At 31.2% G+C, this 22,241-nt stretch overlaps 2 protein-coding genes and 1 long non-coding RNA gene across 7 annotated transcripts in view; all 3 read right to left on the reverse strand.

Moving 5' to 3' along the window:
- Positions 1 to 22,241, reverse strand: part of LOC132803461 (uncharacterized) — a 466,094-nt gene that overhangs the window by 360,641 nt on the left and 83,212 nt on the right. The gene's annotated exons all lie outside the window — the stretch shown is intronic.
- Positions 72 to 2,350, reverse strand: LOC107416136 (transcription initiation factor TFIID subunit 8). Of its 2 annotated transcripts, none has more exons than XM_016024595.4 (2): positions 2,077 to 2,350; positions 72 to 1,473 (listed from the first exon to the last, which is right to left on the reverse strand). In XM_016024595.4, the coding sequence occupies exon 2, from the start codon at positions 1,447 to 1,449 to the stop codon at positions 319 to 321; it is 1,131 nt and encodes a 376-aa protein (XP_015880081.3). In that variant the 5' UTR covers positions 1,450 to 1,473; positions 2,077 to 2,350; the 3' UTR covers positions 72 to 318. The 2 variants fall into 2 exon arrangements, with proteins under 2 accessions (XP_015880081.3, XP_024928110.2); XM_025072342.3 differs by having other exon boundaries at positions 72 to 1,577.
- Positions 10,530 to 12,975, reverse strand: LOC107433577 (transcription factor TCP13). Of its 4 annotated transcripts, none has more exons than XM_016044876.4 (3): positions 12,701 to 12,975; positions 10,933 to 12,042; positions 10,530 to 10,831 (listed from the first exon to the last, which is right to left on the reverse strand). In XM_016044876.4, exons 2-3 carry the CDS (start codon positions 11,869 to 11,871, stop codon positions 10,820 to 10,822), a joined length of 951 nt encoding a protein of 316 aa, XP_015900362.1. In that variant the 5' UTR covers positions 11,872 to 12,042; positions 12,701 to 12,975; the 3' UTR covers positions 10,530 to 10,819. The 4 variants fall into 4 exon arrangements, with proteins under 4 accessions (XP_015900362.1, XP_015900361.1, XP_015900360.1 ...); XM_016044875.4 differs by having other exon boundaries at positions 10,530 to 10,798; positions 12,701 to 12,974; XM_016044874.4 differs by having other exon boundaries at positions 10,530 to 12,042.

Genomic DNA, 22,241 nt, shown 5'->3' on the forward strand with positions numbered 1-22,241 from the left:
CATAGTGTACAAATAATGTTAACAAAGTGCAAAATGGGCCAAAAGAGGAGATATTTAAACACCATAGAGTGTTAAATCATAAAAGGAAAAAATGAATATCAATTAGAAAGAATCATTTACTGGGTCTATCATAGCAACTGACATGAACATACCTCAGAAAATTGTTAAAGTGGGAACATTCCCTCTAGAGACTTGTAATATTCATTGTTTAATGCCATACGCAGACAACGTTATGCCTTTGACTTTGACTACCCTGGAAACAGAATCCACTACCAGTCTTCTAAGCAAGTGTACAAATTCTAATCAAACCAGCCTAATTTACAACTGAGCCAACCCTTGTGGATTTTCCATAGATTCCTTCAGAATTTTCTCAGCCCTCCTTTTCTTCTCATCCTTGTCACCCTCCATTCCAAAAGATGGTGATATCATCTCAAAGCCTGTATTTCGTGGGCTCAAATGTGGCATAGTATTTAAGGACTTCTTTCCAGTTCCAATCTTAAATTGCACAGTATTACTCCTGTTTAAAAGAACGTTCTTCTGTCCCTCCTCAGAATCCAATAATCTGCCCTGCATAGCGTCAATTGCTGGAGCAAACGTTGCCAGCACTGAAACATGGTTACCCATTACTTGACTTGAAGAAACAGGATTTTCCACAGTAGCTTCATTTGAAAGCTTAGCTGGAAGAAAAACACGTGACACTTCCTTCTCCCCATATTGCATAGGTGCAGCGAGATATGGGTTACCTTCTCCTGCTTGCTTTCCTTTATCTGCATCTCTAGTGTCTTCAGAGGAAAGTCCATCGAGCCCATTGCAAACAAATTGTTGCCGCAAATTCAGTAGAGACCGATCCACCTTTCTATGCTTTTTCTGCTCCATTTTGACCATAGGTTCCATTGCTTTCACATCAGGCGTTGGCAACGGAGCATAAGTATGGGGTTCTGGGAATACAGGCAACCAAGCAGGTATATGATCTTCAGGAGGCTCTTTGCCAACTTGCAAAAAGCTGGGAGTCAGATTCCTATCCTTCACTACAGGAAATTGTGGGATAGCATAGGCAAAAGGGACATCATCACTTTGGCCAACATACTGAATAATTTCTCTTACTGTGCCGGAACATGCAAGGCAATGGTCAACATCAGAAGCACCAGAAAATCCTTGTGGCAAGCCCATATCTTCCAACCCTTGGATAATATCGAAAACGTTACATTCTGTTCTACCAGCTAAATTAGCATAATCATGTGCAGCCTTTCCAATGTTCCGTGTATACCGAACAGCAATGTCAGAAAGCGTTTCAAGAGCAGATGGCTGAAAAGTCTGAAATCCCTCTTTTTCACATATTTGGGCTACCGCAATCTTCGCAATTGCTTGAGCATATTCATCACCACCCAATTTTCTCTGCGTGTTCGGTTTCGGATGCTCTCTTCCAGTCTCCCCACCTCCATCGCTCATATTCAACACCTCATATCACTTCACCTGAAGCAGTATACCCCAAAACATCATTCTTTGAAAATAACCTCCAAAAAGCCCGCATTACCACTTGCAACTCATCGTCCCATTATAATTTCTATGTTTTATTGCTGATAAAGCGCACAAAAAAAAAAAAAAGAAAAAAAAGAAAAAAAAAGAAAGAAAGCGAAAGAAGAAATTAAACACAGAATATTAAAAAACCTACATACCACAAACCAACAAATGAAAAGAAAAGTAGCAAAACAAAAAATAAGAAAACTTTACAGCACCGAGTATAATAAATTTACTAGGCTTGTATACTCTTTTTTCTTTTTTTCTTTTTTTTTTCCTACAGAAATATTTTTATTCAGAAAGGGAACTATCCAATGGAATCGAAACCCTTTGGCCCTAATTAAAAAGAATCAAAATGAGAAAAGAAAAGAAAGGAGAGAAAAAAAGCTTAAATTTCTTTTACTTTCCTCTGTATCTTCTGGCACCACCATATAAAGCCCAAGGAATCTAGCAAAACCCTAAAACCTCCCTCATCCTCCAAATGCAAATCGAACCAAATTGGAGACAAAAAGAAAGAAAGATTGAAACAAAGAATTGAAATGAACTCCAGGCGCTTACCGGTAATTTCTAGGGTTTCGGATCTATCAGAAGCATTCGAAGTTGATGAAATTGAGAAATTGAGCTGTGCACCGAATAGCTTTTAGCTGAAATTTTTTTCTCACCGAAACAAGCGCGAAAAAAGGGTTTTGGTCTGGTTTTCCGAAGGAGCTTAAACCCTAGACAAACCGCTCGATCCAGAGGAAAACGAACACGCACTCGGTCCTGGACACACGCATAGATTTTGTGAGTGGGCTCGACTGCGAGAAATGCTCTTATAGACGGAAAGAAGAGGACCGAGGATTATTTATTTATTTAGAAAGATGACTTGATAAATTCACCCCCCTGAACGGCACAAAAATTTATTCTAATCGCGTCACTGTTTGACACCTGTCCTTAATTGGGCGATTATTTGGGCACGACGGAAATATTTAACAGAAAAAGATTAAAAAAATTAAAAAAAAAAAATTATAAAACAAGGAGTAATTCCGAATTATCGATTCGCTAAAACAATTGTGGTGTCCTGTACGCGCTAGGAGTAGCGTGGGTTTATACGGAAATGTTGCATGGAGTCATGTATTAAATTTATTTGCCCAAAAAAATTAAATTTGCAGGGAGGGATGTAGTGAAGAATTTATTTGGTCTGTGGTGAAGAATTTACACTTAATAAAAACCCTGGGACATTGTAGAGAAAGATGTAGTGATCATGGTACAAAATATTTTCTACTCTGGAATCCTGTTGAGAGACATAAATCGTTCTTTTGTGGTGTTAATTCCAAAAGTTAATAGAGTTTTGGAATTCAAGCATTTCTGACCAATTAGCTTGTGTAATACAATTTACAAAATCATCTCCAAAATTTTAGTAGATAGACTCAAGCTTATTTTGAAGAAAATAATTTCTCCGAACCAAGCTATTTTTGTTCTTGGACGGTGGATTGGGGAGAATGCTATTATGGCTAACAAGGTGGTCCACTCTATGAAGTGAAAAAAAGGCTTAAGAGAGCTAGTGGGCATCAAGGTAGACATGCAGAAAGCATATAATAGGGTGGATTGGATAGTTCTAACCAGAATCCTAACTCTTTTATGTTTTTTAGATAAGTGTGTCAAACTAATTCTTAATTTCATTTCTTCTGTTTCTATGGAATTACTGCTTAATGGAAGTATTTTTGGAAGAATTCCGATGGAAAGAGGTTTGAGGCAAGGTGATCCCCTATCACCTTTCCTCCTTATTATAATGACGGAGCTCATGTCAAGAATGCTGTTTAAATGGGAGAATGAAAAAAGGTTTAATGGAGTGAAACTTGGACCAAACTCCCCTTCAATTTCTCACTTGTTATTCACAGATGATCTTATAATTTTCTGTAGAGCCAATGTGGAGGAGGAGGTAAGAAGTATTAAAAGATGTTTACAACTTTATTGTAAATGAACAGGGCAAGAATTTAACTGTGAGAAGTTAGAATGCTTCTTCTCTCGCAACGTGGGATCGAAAGTTAAAGTTGAAATTAAAAGGTGTTTGGGAATGAAGGAAGCTGATAAGAAAGCTAAACACCTGGGTCTTCCAGACTTCTACTCATGGTGGAAAAAAATAAGACAGTGGTGTTTGAGGACCTAAGAAAAAGGGTGGAAGCTAAATTTCAGGGTTGGAAAGCAAAACTACCATCTCAAGCAAGGAGAGCCACTATCATCAAACATGTTGCAACATCCATGCCAGTCTATTCTATGTCCTCCTTTCTTCTCCCAAGAGGGTGGTGGGAAAAATTAGAGCAATCAGCCAAGGCTTTCTTTTGTTAGAATGATACAAGAGTGGCAAGAAGTCCTAATCTAATATCCTGGAAAATAGTGTGCCTGCTAAAATCCAAAGGGGGACTAGGTTTTAAAAATTTATGGAGTTTCAACAAAGCTCTGGTGGCTAAGCTTGGATGGTGCCTTGTAATGGAAGAAAACAAGTTTTAGGTCCAAGCTCTCATGGTGAAATATTTCCCTCATTCTTCTTTTATGAAATGCAAAAAAAGAAATGGGAGTTCATAGTTGTGGAGTGGAATCTTAAGGGTGAGACCTTTGTTTTCAAAAGGTCTTTGTTATAAAGTTAGGGTGGGAGAAACGGTGAGTCTATGGGAAGACCCTTGGATCCCAAATAGACTTGATTTTTTGCCAAAACCGAGAACTTAGCACCCTGATTATGTTATTATGGTCAACTCATTAAAATTGGCAAATGGTGCATGGGATGAAAACCGGTTGGAGTTGTTGTTTGACCAACAAACAGTAAGGAACATTAAAGAGATTTTTTGGGCCAGGAATGACCAGAAGGATAAAATCATTTGGACAAAGATAAAGTCAGGAGTGTTTAGTTGTGAAGTTAGCTTATGCTTTGGACAAGGATGGAAACCAAACACTGGACAATTGGTGGAAAGTACTTATGGAAGTGTCATTTACATGAAAGAACAAAGTTGTTTATGTAGAAGTTAGCTCATTTGGGTTTACTTGTGTTTTCAAATCTTGTGGCCAGAGGTGTTAATATTCAAAATGGTGGTTGTGTTCATGGTTGTAACTGTGTGGAGAATCAAAATTCATGTGTTTTTCCTTTGTGAAGTTGCTAGAAAAATTTGATTTGCAAGCCTGTGGGATTTAAAGTGGGATATGGTGGAGTGCAATGATTTGATGTCCTTTTTTAAGTGTTTATCAAACCATGTGGGAGTCCTCCTGGTTCATGAAGATGATAAAGAAAAGTTTTTCCTCTTTAGTGCCATCATCTTGGAACACTTATGGTGGCTAAGAAACAAAGTGTGTCATGAAGGCAAGGTCAGGAACATTGATTCGTCTCCTTCTCTAATAAGAAGTGGGTTTAAGGAAATTTCAAAAGCTTATGTTAAGGAGGTTCAAGCTATAGAAGAACAAGATGCTCAAGATAATGAGGGGAAGGTATTGCTGATTCAAGCTTTTCGGTCAAAAATCACAATTCCTAAAGTAGCTTAATTGGAAGCAATTGGAAAGGCTATTCATGTAGCTTTGGCTCAGGGATGGTCAAAAGTGATCATTGAATCGGATGCACTCATGGTCATCAAAGCCCTAAATATAAAAGAAAAGAGTCTTCTTCATTGGATGTCTAATGCTCTTTTCGATGAAATAGTTTGTTGTAGTTCTAGTTTTACTCTTGTTAATTTTGTTTGTGCCCCTAGATTAGCTAATAAATTGGCTCATAACATTTGTCAATGGGCAACAACCCAAAATGTCAGTGGATCTGTGCTTCAATGCTGGTTGCCTATCTTTTATGTGTCTTGTATGATTCAGAAGAGTGTATTTGTGGAAGTCTCATGAGTCTAGGCTTTTTGTGATGGCCTCTTTTTGGTTTTCAATGAATTTTCAATTTCAAACAAAATAATAATAATAATAATAATAATAATAGGTTCAAGCAAATGTTTTACCAACATCGGTGAGATTATCAATAGGCAATCCTTATTTATTTATTTATTTTCGGTTACAAAAATAAATTGGTTACAATTGTTCGTTATGCATGCTTAGATTAGATTCTCTTTTTTATTGTTTATTTTCCTTTTTAGTATTTTATTTTATTTTTTTCACTTGCAGTTATTGAAAATTTATCAGTCCAATAAAATTTATTATAAATTGAACCACAAGTGCGCTTTTTATGTTACTTGCATTTATACATAACCATATAATCAATCAATTAATTAAAATATGTCAACACTAGCAAAGAATTGCTTTACAATTATAGAGCTCCGCTTAGGAGTAATTCAAGATAAAAGACTTCCCGTCACATACTACGTTCTAACATGGTGTGTAAATGTAGTCTTAGGATCCAGAGGATCCTTGTGTAAATGCTACTTGGGATTTTGAATTCTAGATAAAATAATGAATTCATTTTTATTCTTTTTATTCGTCCGCCCGCCCCCCACACCCCCCCCCCCCTCTCTCTCTCTCTCTCTCTCTCTCTCTCTCTCTCTCTGTCTCTCTCTTTTGGCCACTTTGATGCATATATATAGATATTTTATATAATTTTTGGTCTGATTGCTATATTTGAAATAACCTAGTCAATCTTAATAACTACAACTACTTGTACAAATTAATGAAAACTTTAAGTACAGAATTTATCTAACAGTGTCATGTTCAAATGATAGATTAACAAAAAGTAAAAATTTGTATGGTGAATAACCTATTGCTTCAGTCTAAATTGTTTAGTTAGGTCCACATATACGCACAACAATTACATTATTTGGAGGTATGGTAAAATTGTTCGTATGGATTATATTATATATATATATATACACATTATATTTATAAACAATTGTTCGGATGGAGTTTCAAATTATTAGCTACTTCATAGTACAATTAATTAAGTACAGCAAAATGGTATGATAACTTAAAATGATTTTGGTTGTGATATATTGAAAAATTGAGAATGTAAGAAGATTAATTTTCTCACAGATTAGCTTTTTGTTATTTTTATTTTTTATCCTGATAACTAAAATTAAAATGTTAGCCTAGATCAGATCAAATATTTGTCATTTTCTTATCCTCATGATTGATGAGATCGATGTTTCACAACTTGTATTTTTGCTATCCTTAGTAAATGTATTGTAATGAGAATTTCAGCTAATAATACATGAAATATTTTAGAAATTAATTAGAATATATATACTCCATCTAAATTAAATATGGAATTTGAGCTGGCTGCACTTATTTCACAAACTCAAAGGCCAAAGTATAATTTATCAAAATATAAATATATATATATATATATAAAGGGCAAAGTACAATGCAAGGTTCAAATATAATAAGCTCAATTGTAGTTTGAAAATAGAATTTTATATATATATGTTCAGCGATGAATATGTTAGGACGCCTCAGAGAGTTGGTCCGATCAAAAATCTCCCAGAATGTTGTATATAATTTCGTATGATATCACTAATGAGATTTGTTAAGATTGTTGACTGTAAATTGGTTTCAGATAGCGATAAGTATAACAGTAAAGAGGCACCATGATTTCCATATTATTATCTCAGCCAACTAGAAAAGAAAAGGGATTTACATACTATTTATCTGGTTTCATTTCATCAACGTTTTTATTTTCCCGGCCCACACATCTACAATATGTACAACTTGAAATATCACTGTGACAAAGTTTCAATTCAAAATCAATATACATGATAAATAATGTTTGCTAAGCCATCATCCGATCTTCCTGAGGTTTCAAAATTTAGCACTTATCATCACCACAGCACTTTAATGTATATTATAAAATTTTGTTTTATTTTATTTTTAACTAAATTGACTTTATAAAAAAATTGTTTTACCCTTATATAAGTGGAAATAAATATAGTAATTAAATTAATATTTGTCACTTTTTCATTGTCACATAAAATCCAAATCAATATGAATTTCAAATACTTCAGTAATTAATCTTTTATCTTTTTTTTTAATTATGTATTACAAATGAAGTAAAAAAAAAAAAAAATGCAAACCAAGGTAAACTTCAAATATTTGACCAAGGGCAAACAAACTTTTTATTAGTTAATTTAGCTAGAAAGCAAAATTGTTAACATATATTAATGTTTGAGATAATAAGTGATGAATTTTAAATTCTCAAGGGGGTGGATGATATTGTAGCAAATTTTAAAGGGTCAGTGAAATTTTCCTTCATAATAATATGTCTTTTGGGAGGCAAATTAATAGCAAAACCATTATTTTCTATTTTGGATTTGAGCTGCCCATCCCAAATAAAACATATATATGCATAATGAAAAAAGAAAAAGAAAAAAGTATAATCATATAACAGAAATACATAAATTATCTGATCCTAAAAGCTATTTATATATTCTTCAAAATTATCTAGGTTCACTATATTAAGGAAATATATGTACATATAATTTTATTATACTGTACTTATAATTATATGTTATAATTGACTTTATTAAGTTATATCTACGTATAACTGAAGTTATATGCATATATGACTGAATAAAACCTATAATAACGTGTACATACAAATCATATAGCGGATGTATATATATAGGTATGATATATATAAAGTACAAATATATACCTATACCTAATAACTGAAAAAAAAAAAAAAAGAAGGTACAAATATTATTATTTGTAAATATCTTGTTTAATTAATACCAAACTAATTAGTATGGTATTATATTGTTTGATCAAGCTACCACAACTATATAGAGACACCTTTAGCTACATTCCGCTCAAAATAATCTCCTTAAAGATTGATGCAACTATATAGATACTAAACTGTTCCTGTAAAGACAATTTTGTAAAGCCACCGTTTACTCATACCATAATACAAAGAGTTCAAATCTCCATAACCTCAATTAAAAAAAAAAAAAAAAACTGTATATACTAAATTAAGTTTTTTTTTTTTTTTTTCCCCTAGACTTTAAATGATTTTAATTCATTGCTTTATGATTCCTCCTGGTTAGCACCTTCGAGAGTGTTTATATATTAGAATTATATCAATGGTGATATTCAGATCTAGTTCCACATTTGAATTACCAGTAAATAGATGATATTAAAGTATGAGATTCTAATTCCCCTACTACATCACACTTAGATATTACTATAATATATATAAGTAGTTTTAAATTATTATTAAGTTTTAAAATTTAGGATATTAGAATGCGAATTTGTTATGCATTTTAAACTATGCCTAACAAGTAGCATTTCATTTTAAATATATATTTAAGTTCCTGTAAAACGCACCTTAACTAGCTAAACATTTCCCTAATATGACGCCAGAGGAAAAGTTTCCAAAGGATACTAGTAGCTAAGAAGAAGAATTCAAGCTAATCCAAATGAGATTCTCATCATGATACCAAATGATATGGGCCTCCATTAATTAATTAACACAAATAAGGTCAGACGGTGGATAAAGCTCGCACATCTGGAGAGTTTTCTACTTGATCTTTTTTCTCTCCTTCTATTCTCATCTTGGTGAAGGACCACATACTGTATATATAGCTTTTGACCTGGTTCCACTTTTTAAGCTAGCTGGAGGTCCTTTAACATCAACCCCCTAGAGCTTTCGAGTCCCAACCTGCGATTCTTTCCTTGCATTATCTTATTGGATCTTGTGCAACCTTGACATTACTCTTACATACTCTCTTTGATCATATATATGTTTCACTTTCTAAAGCTTGTCTTTTCTTCTGTATACGTTTATTTCTCTCATAACACCCTGCAATTTTCTAGTATTGATCCTTTCATTTACTGTTTGAGTCATATATGTCCAGAACAAAGGAAATGAGATGCACTTGTCAATGGCGTTTCTTACTTTTTTCTAGTTTTTGTTTAAGTTTTTATGCCATATATATATATATATATATATACATACATCATAAAGAGAGAGAGTGACCAGAGAAATGAAGTATGTAAAGAAATGAGTTTGTGCACTGCATCTGTTTTTAAGAACAAATTAGTGTATGGATTTGGAACTATAGCTAACATTATGCCATGTCATATGACAAAAATATATATACATATTCAATCCTGCTATAATGGGCTTGCACACCCACATTATAATGAGTATGCACACTTCTAATTACATATAATTTATTTGGTATTTATATTGAAATAATATGTAATAAATGGTCCATTATATGTAATAAGTTGGTGTGCAAGCTTAGGGATTAGTAATGATTCACCATAGTATCAAAGTTGAAAATTCTAAGTATCTTAGGTTCCAAACCAAACAACTTTATCTAAAATTTCAAAAACATATACAAAGACCAAAAGAACACCAATTCTAAATGTGAGGGGAGAGGGCTTAAGATTACAGGTAATTAGCAAAAAAATATGTTATATATATATATATATATGTGCGTGTGTGTGTGTGTGTGTGTGTGTGGGTGTGTGTGTGTGCTTGTATATAACTTGTAGGAAATAGATTAAAAATTGAAATATTTTCCATATCAATTTTGAATGATGTAATGTAAACTACCAATTAAAATATTTTCCGTATCAATTTTGAAAGGTATAATGTAAACTACCACGTGAATGTACCACTGTCAACTTTATTTTCACATCAATCATTCAATGAACAACATAAATGACCATGACCATATAGTATTAGATAACATATCCTGTCATTAGTAAACAAAAGATTAATTGGTATATGTTGAAAAAAACTAAATTTCCATATTTAGCATCAAATTTTTTACTCTTGGGTGTTTAACAAAATTATTTTTTCTGCATACATAATTGAACCTTTCACCGTGGCACTTGTTTGAACGAACATGCATGCACATCATGGACAATAATTAATATATAAGATGACTTTTCAGCAGTTTCAAACTATTCACTTTCCACATAAAAAGCATCAAATTAAATGCGCCTAATAATTAATATTTGTTTGAAATTTCCACTTTATTAGTTATACTTTCAAAATTAATGGACAGGGAAACCAGCACACACTGTTGAAGCAAATTTAACTAGCAAACCAAAACATATAAGAATCGTAACCAAATAGAAGCTAGATTGAATGCATCCCAGCTGGCACATAAAAGGTAGAAAATATATATAACATTCCAAACAATTTTTAGTACCTTTCCCTGATCTCTCACGCAAACAAAAGATCCTGATGTCACCCATTATTTCTTGAAAAGGAAGAGCCTATATGGAAACTTTTGCTATGAAAATCCTTCGGATAGCTTTTTTATGTAACAGTGATCACTTAGAAGAAAACTCCCTGGATTTATTTGGTTGAGTACTCCCACTGCTGTTTGGAGAATGAACAAGCTTAGAATTCACACTGAAATGGAAAGGTCTCATAGACTGGCAATTAGGGTATATAGGAGTAGTAGTAGCAGTATCAGTAGTACTAGTTGAGCTCAACATTTGAAAATGGCTCACCACTTGTCTTGCATCAATCTCCCCAGAAGCCGCGGCAGCACTGTTTGAATTAGGAAAATAGGGCTGAGTAATCCCGGTCGGTGGAGGGCAAACCAAAAACTGAGACCCGGTTGACAGAGACAGCGTGGACGGTGCCGACATTATGTTCAAGTTATGGAGATGATCTGCTTGGCTAGGTGGTGTGAACCCATGGCCTCCTAAATGCGGCGGTGGTACTAGATAGTTTGAAGAAGAAGGGTCCCAATGGTAACCATATGGCGCCGCATTGTTCAGCAAACCTGGCAAGAAAGGATGGTTACCGGTTCTTTGTAGCAGATTGTTTTGATCGTTGTTTTGTTCCGCTTTATCTCTCTCATTATTATTAGCCATTTCTCTTGCAACCACTACTTCTTTTGACCTTGCCCTCCAAAGAGCATCTGAATTCCAAAAATTATTTGATCTTGGTAATCTGCTTGAACCTTCCCAGCCTACCATGTTCCTAAAACCTTCTTGTTCTTCATTGGTTTGCATAGTAGTGCCGCCTGCTTCGCGGGAAGTGAGAAGGGATTGGTGGTGATTTAGGCCAATGTTCCCGGGTGGTACAGGCAATGGAGGGAGTTCATCAATTTCTTGCTTAGCAGCATTTAGCAACCAGTCAACTACCTTGCTTGGTTGGTTAAGACCAAGCCTGTCTTGAAGGTCATACAATTGAATAGCGGTTGGAACGGAAAGCCTTACTCTTCTGTCTCTTAATCCTCTGATGGTGCAGACTTTGCTGTGTCTATCTTTTCCTCCGAAAGCACGAGAGACTCTAACAATTCTTGGATCCTTCAACCTTAACCATGGAGTTGAATTTGATAAAGCTTTTGTGACTTTGCCATGATGATCAGTACGAGTTGAATTGCCTGCTTCTTCTCTTGGTTGGAGATTATCTCCTTCTTTGGAAGTACTTGTAATCATCTTATGTCACTCATCATTGGTTATAAACCAAGTAGAGAGAGAGAGAAGTGTAAAGTGTTTTGGGGGTTTTTCTATGTTGCCCTTTCTAATACTCTTTCTTTTCTCAAATAAACTCCACTGCAATGATGCTTTCTCCTTGTAATTTGTTGTGATTTGCTGCTTTCCCAGACCCTGAAAAGGAATAAAAGAATGAAAATTTATATGAAATATAAATAAAATCAAAGAGCTTCTGTTATGGAGTAGAGGATGCTTTGATTTGCCTAATGAAATTTGTATAAAAGTAGATCTCATATCCCAAAATAATTTAATCGAAAGAGAAAAAATGGATTTACTTCCGAACGATACTCGGAAAATTCACATGATTATTTCATGCAGAAATTTAGTTTAAAGAAGCCTGAAAGAAAGAAGAATCAACAAGGTATTAGAAATGTTTCCCTATCTCATATATCGATTGTAAGAATTAGTTAAATTTTGACTATGCACTCACTCTTAGTTCTCTCTACACGGCAAATTCACATCATAGTAAGCTATAAATACTGAAGGGAAACAACAATTATACATATATATATATATATATATATTTATATCATCCATATATATAATTCAAAGTTAATTTCATCATCGTATGAAGTATATAATAGTATAGAAATATAAAGAAGCCGAAGAAATTAATATATATATATATATATATATACATATATGTAAAATTACATATATTAGCTCTGTAATTAATAGCCATATAGGAAGGGATCTAGGCGTTCACAGCTAGGAGATAATATATTTCAAAAATATCTAAAACAAATTAAAAAAAAAAACAAAATAATCTTACATGAACGATAAACAGATTTCATCAGCTTTGTTTTTTTTATCAGTGCAGTGTAAAAGGTATTGCGGCTGATCGACTTAGAGCAGAGAGAACAGTATAGGGTTTTTTGCTTCGGCATTCCATCATTGAATGTGGACCTTCTATATTTGGTACAAACGAACTCACCCTAGCTTGGCTAGCTTCGTAATGGGTTTTTCTTCTTCTTCTCTTTTTTCTTTTTTTTTTTCCTTTTTTATTCAAAGTTTTTATTTCTTTTTTATTTATTTATTTTTTTGGGTGAAGAATAAACTGGTGTTTGAAGAAGTTAGCTGGGGTAGAGAAAAGGAAGATGCCGGAATTCAACCGACCATGCTCCACAGAAAGCTAAAGCAATGGTGGATACACATCCACGTGGCACATCTCGCTATCGGTTCAAATAAATGTGCTTGTCCAAGTCTTATCATTTTTTTTTTTTTTCTTTCTCACACAGCACGCATTATAAGCAATCATTGTCTTGACTAATAATTATTCATTAACTTCTAACCTTAAACTACTTCAATCTCCTAAGCAAGCTATATCATTATGAACACAATTTTATTAATATTAAAATACCCCTTAATCTTGGTCGGAGTACAAAACATGATTTAATTAATAAGTTAAACTGCTTATTAATTAAGGAATTTTTTGTAATTATATAAAATTTCAACTGGGGACCACGCATATGCTCTTGCAGCAAAATTTGAAAAGTTGTGAGGTATGCTTTATTGACAATATCAAAAGGGTTTTTCCTACTGAATCCTTATCACATGGGGCACTACGTACTACCAAGGATTTGAAGATTAATTTTCATGCGATCAACACTAAAGCTCGATAGTTGAAGTTAAATTTGCATTAATTTACTATAATATGTAGGGTTAATATCATTGTCTATACTTCTCAAACCATGATAAATTTATTAATTGCCTCTAATTATTATAGATTTTTTTTTCACTTTGCCTTCCAAAATTATTGTTTTTGTATTTTTTTACTAATTATGCAATTTTTCTTTGATAAATTTGTTCAAATTAGCCATACGCATTGTACAAGAACATGATAAGATTGTTTTAAATAAAGTTACATAATTTGTGTATAATTAATTTCATCAAAATCAATCGTAAAAAATGCTTGATTGGACTAAAATGGTACAAAAACATTAGTTTAGGAGGCAAAGTTAGGAAATTGATAGTTTAGTAGGGAAAGTAAAAACATGCCATAGTTTTGAAAGCAAAATAACATTAAATTATTATGTATGATTTCATGACACTTTAGTTAATTATTTTAATTCTTAAATATTAGATCAATAATCAACTTTGATAATATGATATAGAGAATAAGATCATAATTTCTTGTCCTTACAGAAATATTCTAACGATGTCATTGATTACTTGGATAATGATTTTGGTTTCGAATATCTCCACCTAGTATTAAAAAAATAGTAATAAATAAATATATAAATTCTCTATCCAAATTGTGTACAATACCAAAATTTTTCCGAGGAGGCTAAAGGTTTAATGGAGTGAAATTTTAGTTAGATTTGTCTATTCAGTGAGGCATATAAAAGTTGTGGTGTATAGTGGAAGAGCAATGTCATGTTGAAGTGTATGATAGCTACTTCATATAATGAGAAGCTACCTTATAGGTGAGGGACCAAGGTATTCTTCTTTTATGTACAACCACGCTGAGTAGGAGTAGGACCACACTACTTTCCTGCAGAGAGATATGCATGGATCTAATTCAAGACTTGCGGACCTAATTACTGACAATCCTCCATCGTAATGGAATCACTCTTTTCAAAAACTAACTCATTAAAAACAAAAATAAGATATATAGAGAGAGTCGTATCCAAATTTTTCTTTTCTCGTCTAACTCCTCATGAGTAATAATTAGGTATTAAGCTTTATACAGAGATATCTATAGCTGCCGTTTCTTTACATTGACTTTGGCTTCTTATTGCTGCACTAACAAGAAATCTCATCAGAAAAGCTTCCTTATTTTTCTTGTTGGGTTTTCTTAAGAAATCCTATAAAGGCAAGCAAAATTCTTTAAGACTACTAGTTAGGTAGTATTTTTGGCAACAAGAAGAGTATATATATATATATATAAATTGTGGAGAGAAAATCTTGTCCATGGATTTGAAGAAGTTTATTCAAGTTGTAGAAGAAAAAGAGTGGTTATAATTAATTACCATACATTGTATGATCGTCTTTGGCTCTAAAATTCTGCCTTTCCAGCGGAGTGAAGATAGACTAGTACTTCACCATTCACATTTTTTTTATTGTTAATTCATGAATATTTTCTTTGTTTCTCAAGAATTTATGCAAATATGAAAAAACAAGGTGAACAGAATCGTCTAATCTGTTATGAAATTAAGGATAGATTTACCAGAAAAAATGCACCCTTTAGAAATATGTTTTTGTTACTTTAATGAGCAAGAATAAAAAAGGGTAATAATTAGTAAGATTGCTTATGATTATGATGTTGGTGCACTTGTCCATCCATCCGATACAAATCTCTCTCTATGGAAGATAGCATGAAACCGACCAACAGACCAAATAATCCCCAAATTTAACTGAAGATGCTAGAATAAAAACTACGTGAAACAAAATCGATTACTATATCTACTGATGAAGAAGTTTCAGAATCATGAGATTACCAGGTTTCAGACCCACAAACCCAAAAAAAAAAAAAAAGACCCAAAAACAAAGTAGCTCCTTATCCAGACTTTTCAAGCAGAGCTATCTTTTTCCTCTTAAAATTTTATGTTTGGAAAAGATAAGAATAAGGTAAGTGGGAAAAAAATTAAAAATAAAAAAAAGGGGAAAATAAAAGGGAGTGACCTAAGAAGTCCTAGTGACCTACCACTCATTGTTTCAGGAAAGAAAGGATAGATAGAAAAAGGAAGTATTCATGCAAGTAGCAGAAGGTTTTCTCTGTTGTTGTAATTCAATGCTTAATTGTATTGACACATCCACCGAGAGAGAGAGAGAGAGAGAGAGGTGTTTCACTGGTTTGTTTGCCTGTCAAGAAAGAGATGACAGAGGAGGAGAGAAAAGTTTAGGGTTTTGCATCATCAGTGTCCAGAGAGTACTATAAACAAGCAGTTGGCGGGCATCTCAAGGGAGGGCACAGTGAGGTTCACCCCCACACACACACACACACAAACACATACTGTTTTGATAGAGTGGCCCAATTAAATGGTCCCCAGATTCCAGACACTAGACTTTGGTCAGCTTCCGATTAATCACCCTCACATTTCTGAATGCTTTAGCAGCTTACTGTACCCACCTCTTCCGTATATTAAAATTGGCCCCCACCCCCACTTTTCTTTTTTCCTTTATTTATTTATTTTTTATTCTGACATGTCAACTTATAATTTATGAGGATCTTCTTTCTCTTTCTCTTTCTCTTCCTCTTGATGGGTTTCGATTGTGTTTCGGTATTATTTAACTATAATTGTTTCTATATACAATATTACCTACGCTCCTGAGCTTATTTACCCTCCAGGATTGAATTCCAGATAAGATAATATAATATTGCATACAAATAAGAAAAATTAACTAACTAAAACCAAGTCAATTATGTATCACTACTGTACTATATATATATATCTAGAACTATACACCAACATTTCCCAGTTAATCACCTGAACCTGACACTGGTCCTCGGGATTGAAGTTGAGAAATTGCATAAGGACATCAGAAATCGTCTTTCTTATGCCCCCACCTCCCCACATCCCCAAAATAAATAGATGAAAATCAGTGGAAAATGGAATCCTCTCTCTATAAATTTTTATTCATATTCAACCTCTGGTTCAAAAGCAGGAGAACCAAAGATGAAAAAAGGAAAAAAAAAAAAAAAGTTACCTAAATTATCTGATCCATATGTTCGGAATATGCACGATTGAAAGCTTTACAAATCACTTTGTCAAAAAAAAAAAAAAGAAAAGAAAAGAAAATAAAAATGGCTTTACAAATCACGAAACTAATCGACTGATCCATACATGATCGTTGGCTAAAACATATTTAAGATATAGAGAATACCCAAATGCTTTTATTATTTTCAATAAATATATTCAATAATATTAATATTGTTGGGGGCACCAAGTTGTTCAGCAACTTGTGTACAAATAATGTGACAAAATTAAAATATCATTATTTTATTTGCTTATATTTGATTATACTTGTCATTTTTCTTTTTCTTTTTTTTTTAATGTTTGAGTTATAATCCATTAATACATCTTTAAAGCCAATATACATATTTTAAGAACTTTAAATTCAACATTTAAGCACTGCTATTTAAGAACTGATAATAAAAGTCCTGCGTATGTGTATACTTTCTCTTAATATATAGAATTAATTTCTGTTTAGACTGTGTTCGGAAAAAAAGAAGGTTCATCATTTGTTCACCACACGTACGGAACTTACATGTCAGCTGAAATTTCAGTTCTTTACAATGAAAATTACTTTGATTTAAGGTCACTAATTTTATTACTTAGCTGTTAATAGGTTGCATTCAAGCCTTTCACTACAGAACGAAAAGTGAAAATTGCCTTCAGGCTTATCTTATAGCAGAAACGATTCAAATAAATTTTTTTTTTTTTGGGGACCTCAATGGTTCAAATACAAATTCACGATAAGCTTTAGAACCCACCCAACCTTCCCTCACCACCAATAAATAAATAAATAAATAAATAAATAAAAAATAAATAAAACTCTGTTTTAGTCTCGCAAAGGTAAATAGATTAGCTCGAAAATTGTTTAAGTTGTGAAATTTCCAATGCGGAATCAGAAGGGATTAGCATTTTCTAACTTTCTCTCCGTCTTCTTGGTTCAGTAGCTACAGTATATGCATTTATCTATCCTCTGCTCACTTTTTAACCTTCTCTTCTTTCTAGGGTTTGTCTAACAAGAGAAGAGAGAAGGATATTCAACATTTTACCCTTTCGAAATCAATGGATGATCGATGAGTTTCTCTCTGCCATTAATTAGCTAGTCATGATGATGATGATAGATTCGTGTAAATTATAAGAGTGATAGTGATAGTAAGCTGCTAGATTGTTGAGTTCTAGGCCGGTGGACCGCATCCAATAAATTAAAATCAATATATATCACGTTTTTTTGGATCACATCAATTCTACTATGTGTGTATATATATATATGATCTAATTCTGTTTTACCTAATTAATTATTAAAATATAAAAAGAAAACTAAAAAAAGAAAAAGAAAAAGGAACAAACAAACTAAAAATTTGAGATTTCAGATCCTAGAGATTGGAATTGAAATATCCATCTCTCTGTATCCTCTAGCGCAGCACGGTGATATATCCAGCAACAAATCAATATCCAAAACTTTCAAAGAAAGGAAAAAAAAAAATTATTCTTCAAATGAAAAAAAAGGTACATAGCGGAGCGTGCAATATCATCAAACTATAGCGTAAAGAATTAGATGTTTGGTAGTTTCAGTATAAGTTTGGGATCTAACTGTTAAAGCAGCAAAGATAAACATATAAAAGAGCCGACAAAGCCAAGCATATGCGCATGCGCAAAATACTAAAATGTAAGAGAATATAATAAAGTAGAAGATTGTAACATGACGAAGACATTGCATGCTAAAAGCATGCAGAGTCGATCACATCATGATTAATTCCAATGGCTTTGGCTCTTGGCTAAATAGTTTTTTGGTGAAATTGCTCTTTAGCTACATATATACTTTGCTAAATCTAATAATATTAAGCAGAAATATTGCTTTTTTTTTTTTTTTTTTTTCTTCTTTCCGGTGAATTGGTGCTTATTTGATACCCAACCTGATCATCAACATAATAATATCCTACATACACCTTGGATGTCAAATAAATGTACTACTTAAATTCTGTGTATATAGGTAGGTACCTATAAATAAAATATTACATATGAGCTAGCTTTGCTATCTCTCACACTCTACTATGAGCATGCATAAATAGAATCCAATGATTTTTTATATGTATATTAAAAATTTAATATGAAAAAATAAATCATTTTGATAAATTATCATATAATATAATTCATGATCATCACAAATGATAAATAATATTTTTTTATTTGAAAAAGTTATTACCATTGCCCAATTCATTTTTATTTGCTCCAAGCCAATTGGAAAGAGAAAGAAAGAGCTTTATATATATATATATATATAGTTACAAATAAATTAATTACTCATTAGCAACAAATAAATCCCATGCACCATTTTCCATTAATCATCGAAGGATTCTAGCTTTTGCACTTCTTTTTGTGAGATCATTTACTACATTCATCTTTATTGGTTTTATCATAAGTAATGATGCTAAATTGGTTGAAGCAGAATTCAGATACAATTATATGTCCAAAAAAGAAAAATCCGGACAATAATTAATACAAACAGTCTGAAATTGGTGATGACAAATACTAAGGACTGACTAAGCAGTCGACAAAAGTACTTATTTGGCAAAAACAATTGCAGTAGGCAGGTGTGAAAAAATTTAAAAAGAGAGAGAAGAGGGGGGGGGGGGGGGGGGGGGGTTGTGTTGGGTGTGAAAAAAAGAGAATAAAACAAAAAAGCCATATTGGAATCTAGTATATATATATATATTGGTAATAGGTCCTCTGAAGCATTTTGAATGGATGCACAGTTTTTCCAATTTTTTTTTTTCTTCTTTGTTTGTACAGGAGAATTCCTATCGATTATGTGAAAAAAGCCTTAAAAAGTAAACAATAATTTTACTACAGGCAATAATTCTAGTAACTATGACTTGACGAAAGTATAAAAGGAAATATAAGAGAAAAAAGATCCTCAAGACTGAAATTTCAATTAAAAAAGAAATAAATTAAATACTGAAGACAAATTAAAGAACTTGTCAATTTAATTATGGGGAAATATGATTGGCCTCCTCTCATATTCGCTATGATTACAAATAGATTCATCTGAAATTTTTTTATCATTTCATCTATGCACATTAGTTAAAAAGTTTTGCGGTTTGTCATATCATTAATTAGTGGTACTTAATTTATGTAGTAAATTTTAATTAATATATTTAATTATATTATTTTTATATTAAAATTTTAAAAATAAATTTTTTAATGATAATAATTTAAATTTTATCTAGCATATAAATTTAATTTAGGATTATTCATCAATAATGACAGATTTTTTTTTTTTTTTTTTTTAAGTTAAACGTAACCTTCTCTTTAAAGAATATGATTAACCTCCTCCGTTATTTGCTATAATAACAGATAAATCCTAGTAAAATTGTCTTTCATCAACGTAAGTCAAAAGTGATGTCCAAGGGTATAATAGATATTTTGCTTCACTTTGTTTTGTCTTAATTATTTAAGAGAGAGAGAGAGAGAGAGAGAGAGAGAGAGAGAGATTTACTAAGACACATGCACGGTTTCGGAATCCTGGAGGATTGCAATATGAGAGAGATTGAGCATCTTATTAATTTGGCATGAACTTTAAAGTCCATATCAAAATAATATAAATGAATGAATTTTCTTAGATTCAATCCTTCAATTTTGTATGTAATAATTTATCTTAAAATAGAAGCTTATAAGTTTTTAATCACTTTTGGTGATAGGTGATAGCAATTTTATGCTTCTAATATTTATAGAAAATTTTCTTTCTGTTGAAGGGTGTAATTTAACAATGCTAAAAAGATGTTGAAATTTGTGCAACAGCTAATCCATATTTTATGCTCACATTTAACTTAGATTAAAATAAATGTAAGCTTTATTTGTTTCAGTTAATAAAAATTTATCTTTGAAATTCCATATGCTTAATATTTTATTTAATACATAATTCCATCTGTATATAAACATATTTTTGTAAAAGAACATGTATTTCTACATTGATATATTACTAAGGTTCAAAATTTCGGTATTAGTGGAAATATTAAATGTTCAAAAAATAGAAATTTCTATTAAAATATCAAAAAATATCGAATATCAATAAAAATTCACAAAAAATGATAGAAATTATTTTAAAAAATGAAATTTTTTGTTAAAATTTTAGAATTAGTTTATTTAATCTATCAATTATCAAATTAATTATAAAAATTTCAAAAATATTAAATAAATATTATATTTCTCTTAATCAATATAATTTATGGTAAACGGTAATAATCATAAATAAATTATTATTAATAAACATATACTATAAAATATATATTTGATAAAAAAAATTTATTAATTAAGGTAAAACAATTATTACAATTACATTATATTTCATAAATTTCAGCTTAATATTCATAGAATTCTTAGATGGTTGAAAATTGTTGGTCTTTTCTTCGTTTTTATTTTGAGATATGAAGTGTAAAAAATAATTGTTATAAGATGTATCTTTTTAATAATTTTTTATGGTATTATTATTATATCAAATATAAGAATCTTGTATTAAATGTAGTTGTACTTGATGTTTAGTATAATATACTTCATTATTTTTTTATTTTTATTTGCTTAATGTTATTAATTTAAACACTATCAATACCAGTTCTAAATAATATTATGTTTCCATGTTATTATTTAATATTATTGTTTTTTACTCTTATATAATCAACTATTAATTTATAATTATGGGATTTTAATGAATCAATTTTATATAAAATGTATAGCAAGTATGTATAGTCTATCAATAATAGAGCCTAGCAAGATTATTCAATTTAATTCACTTTATTTTATTTATTCCATTAAATATTTGAAAAATAATTAAAAAGGTAAATAAAAAAACTATCACTAAAGTTAATATGTTAAAATAATTTACTAAACATTAATAATTAATAATATTTATAAAAATTTTTATTAAAAAATTTTAAAAAATTTCATAGATATTTTAAGAATTTACATGGAAATTTTCAAATTTTGATGGATATTATGAATTTTTTAATCAAATTGTTAAAAATTTAATGTGGATATTTTGATAAAAATTTCTTTAAAAATTTTGGTGAAATTTCATAAATTTCGATAGATATTATAGAAATTCTATGCGTTTCTATTTTGAACCTAAATTTCTTTTTGATTCCTTAAAAAAATAAAATTTTAAAAAAAAATTCAGTAAAAATTTTAGATATTTAAAACCTTGTGTACTGCTTCATTATATTAAGAATCTCTTGAATTTATCAATATAAAAATTATGATATTGTTTAATAATGCATTTGTTTTTTGTTTTTTGTTTTTTCTACTTAATTGCATGTAATTATCTACTTCAAATGTTAGTTAATGTTAAATATAATTTGTTGGACATTTCAGTTGACTATAAATTTAATGGAGAAAAAATATAAATACCAAATTAAAAAAAATTGAAATATTTTCAATTTGGTGTTTGTTTTATTTTTTTCCCTTCAAAATTATAGTTATTTATTTTTAATTCAAAATGTAAATATTCATATTTATACTTATTTGAGATATCTAACCAACTCTAACCATCGTTAACAAACATTTAATCACGCATACGTAAACCATTAATTTTTCAGATGTCAAAGTCACAACATAAGGCATGATATTGCTCTCATACTAAACCCC

Source organism: Ziziphus jujuba, chromosome 4 (assembly GCF_031755915.1).
Source record: "Ziziphus jujuba cultivar Dongzao chromosome 4, ASM3175591v1".
NCBI lineage: Eukaryota > Viridiplantae > Streptophyta > Magnoliopsida > Rosales > Rhamnaceae > Ziziphus > Ziziphus jujuba.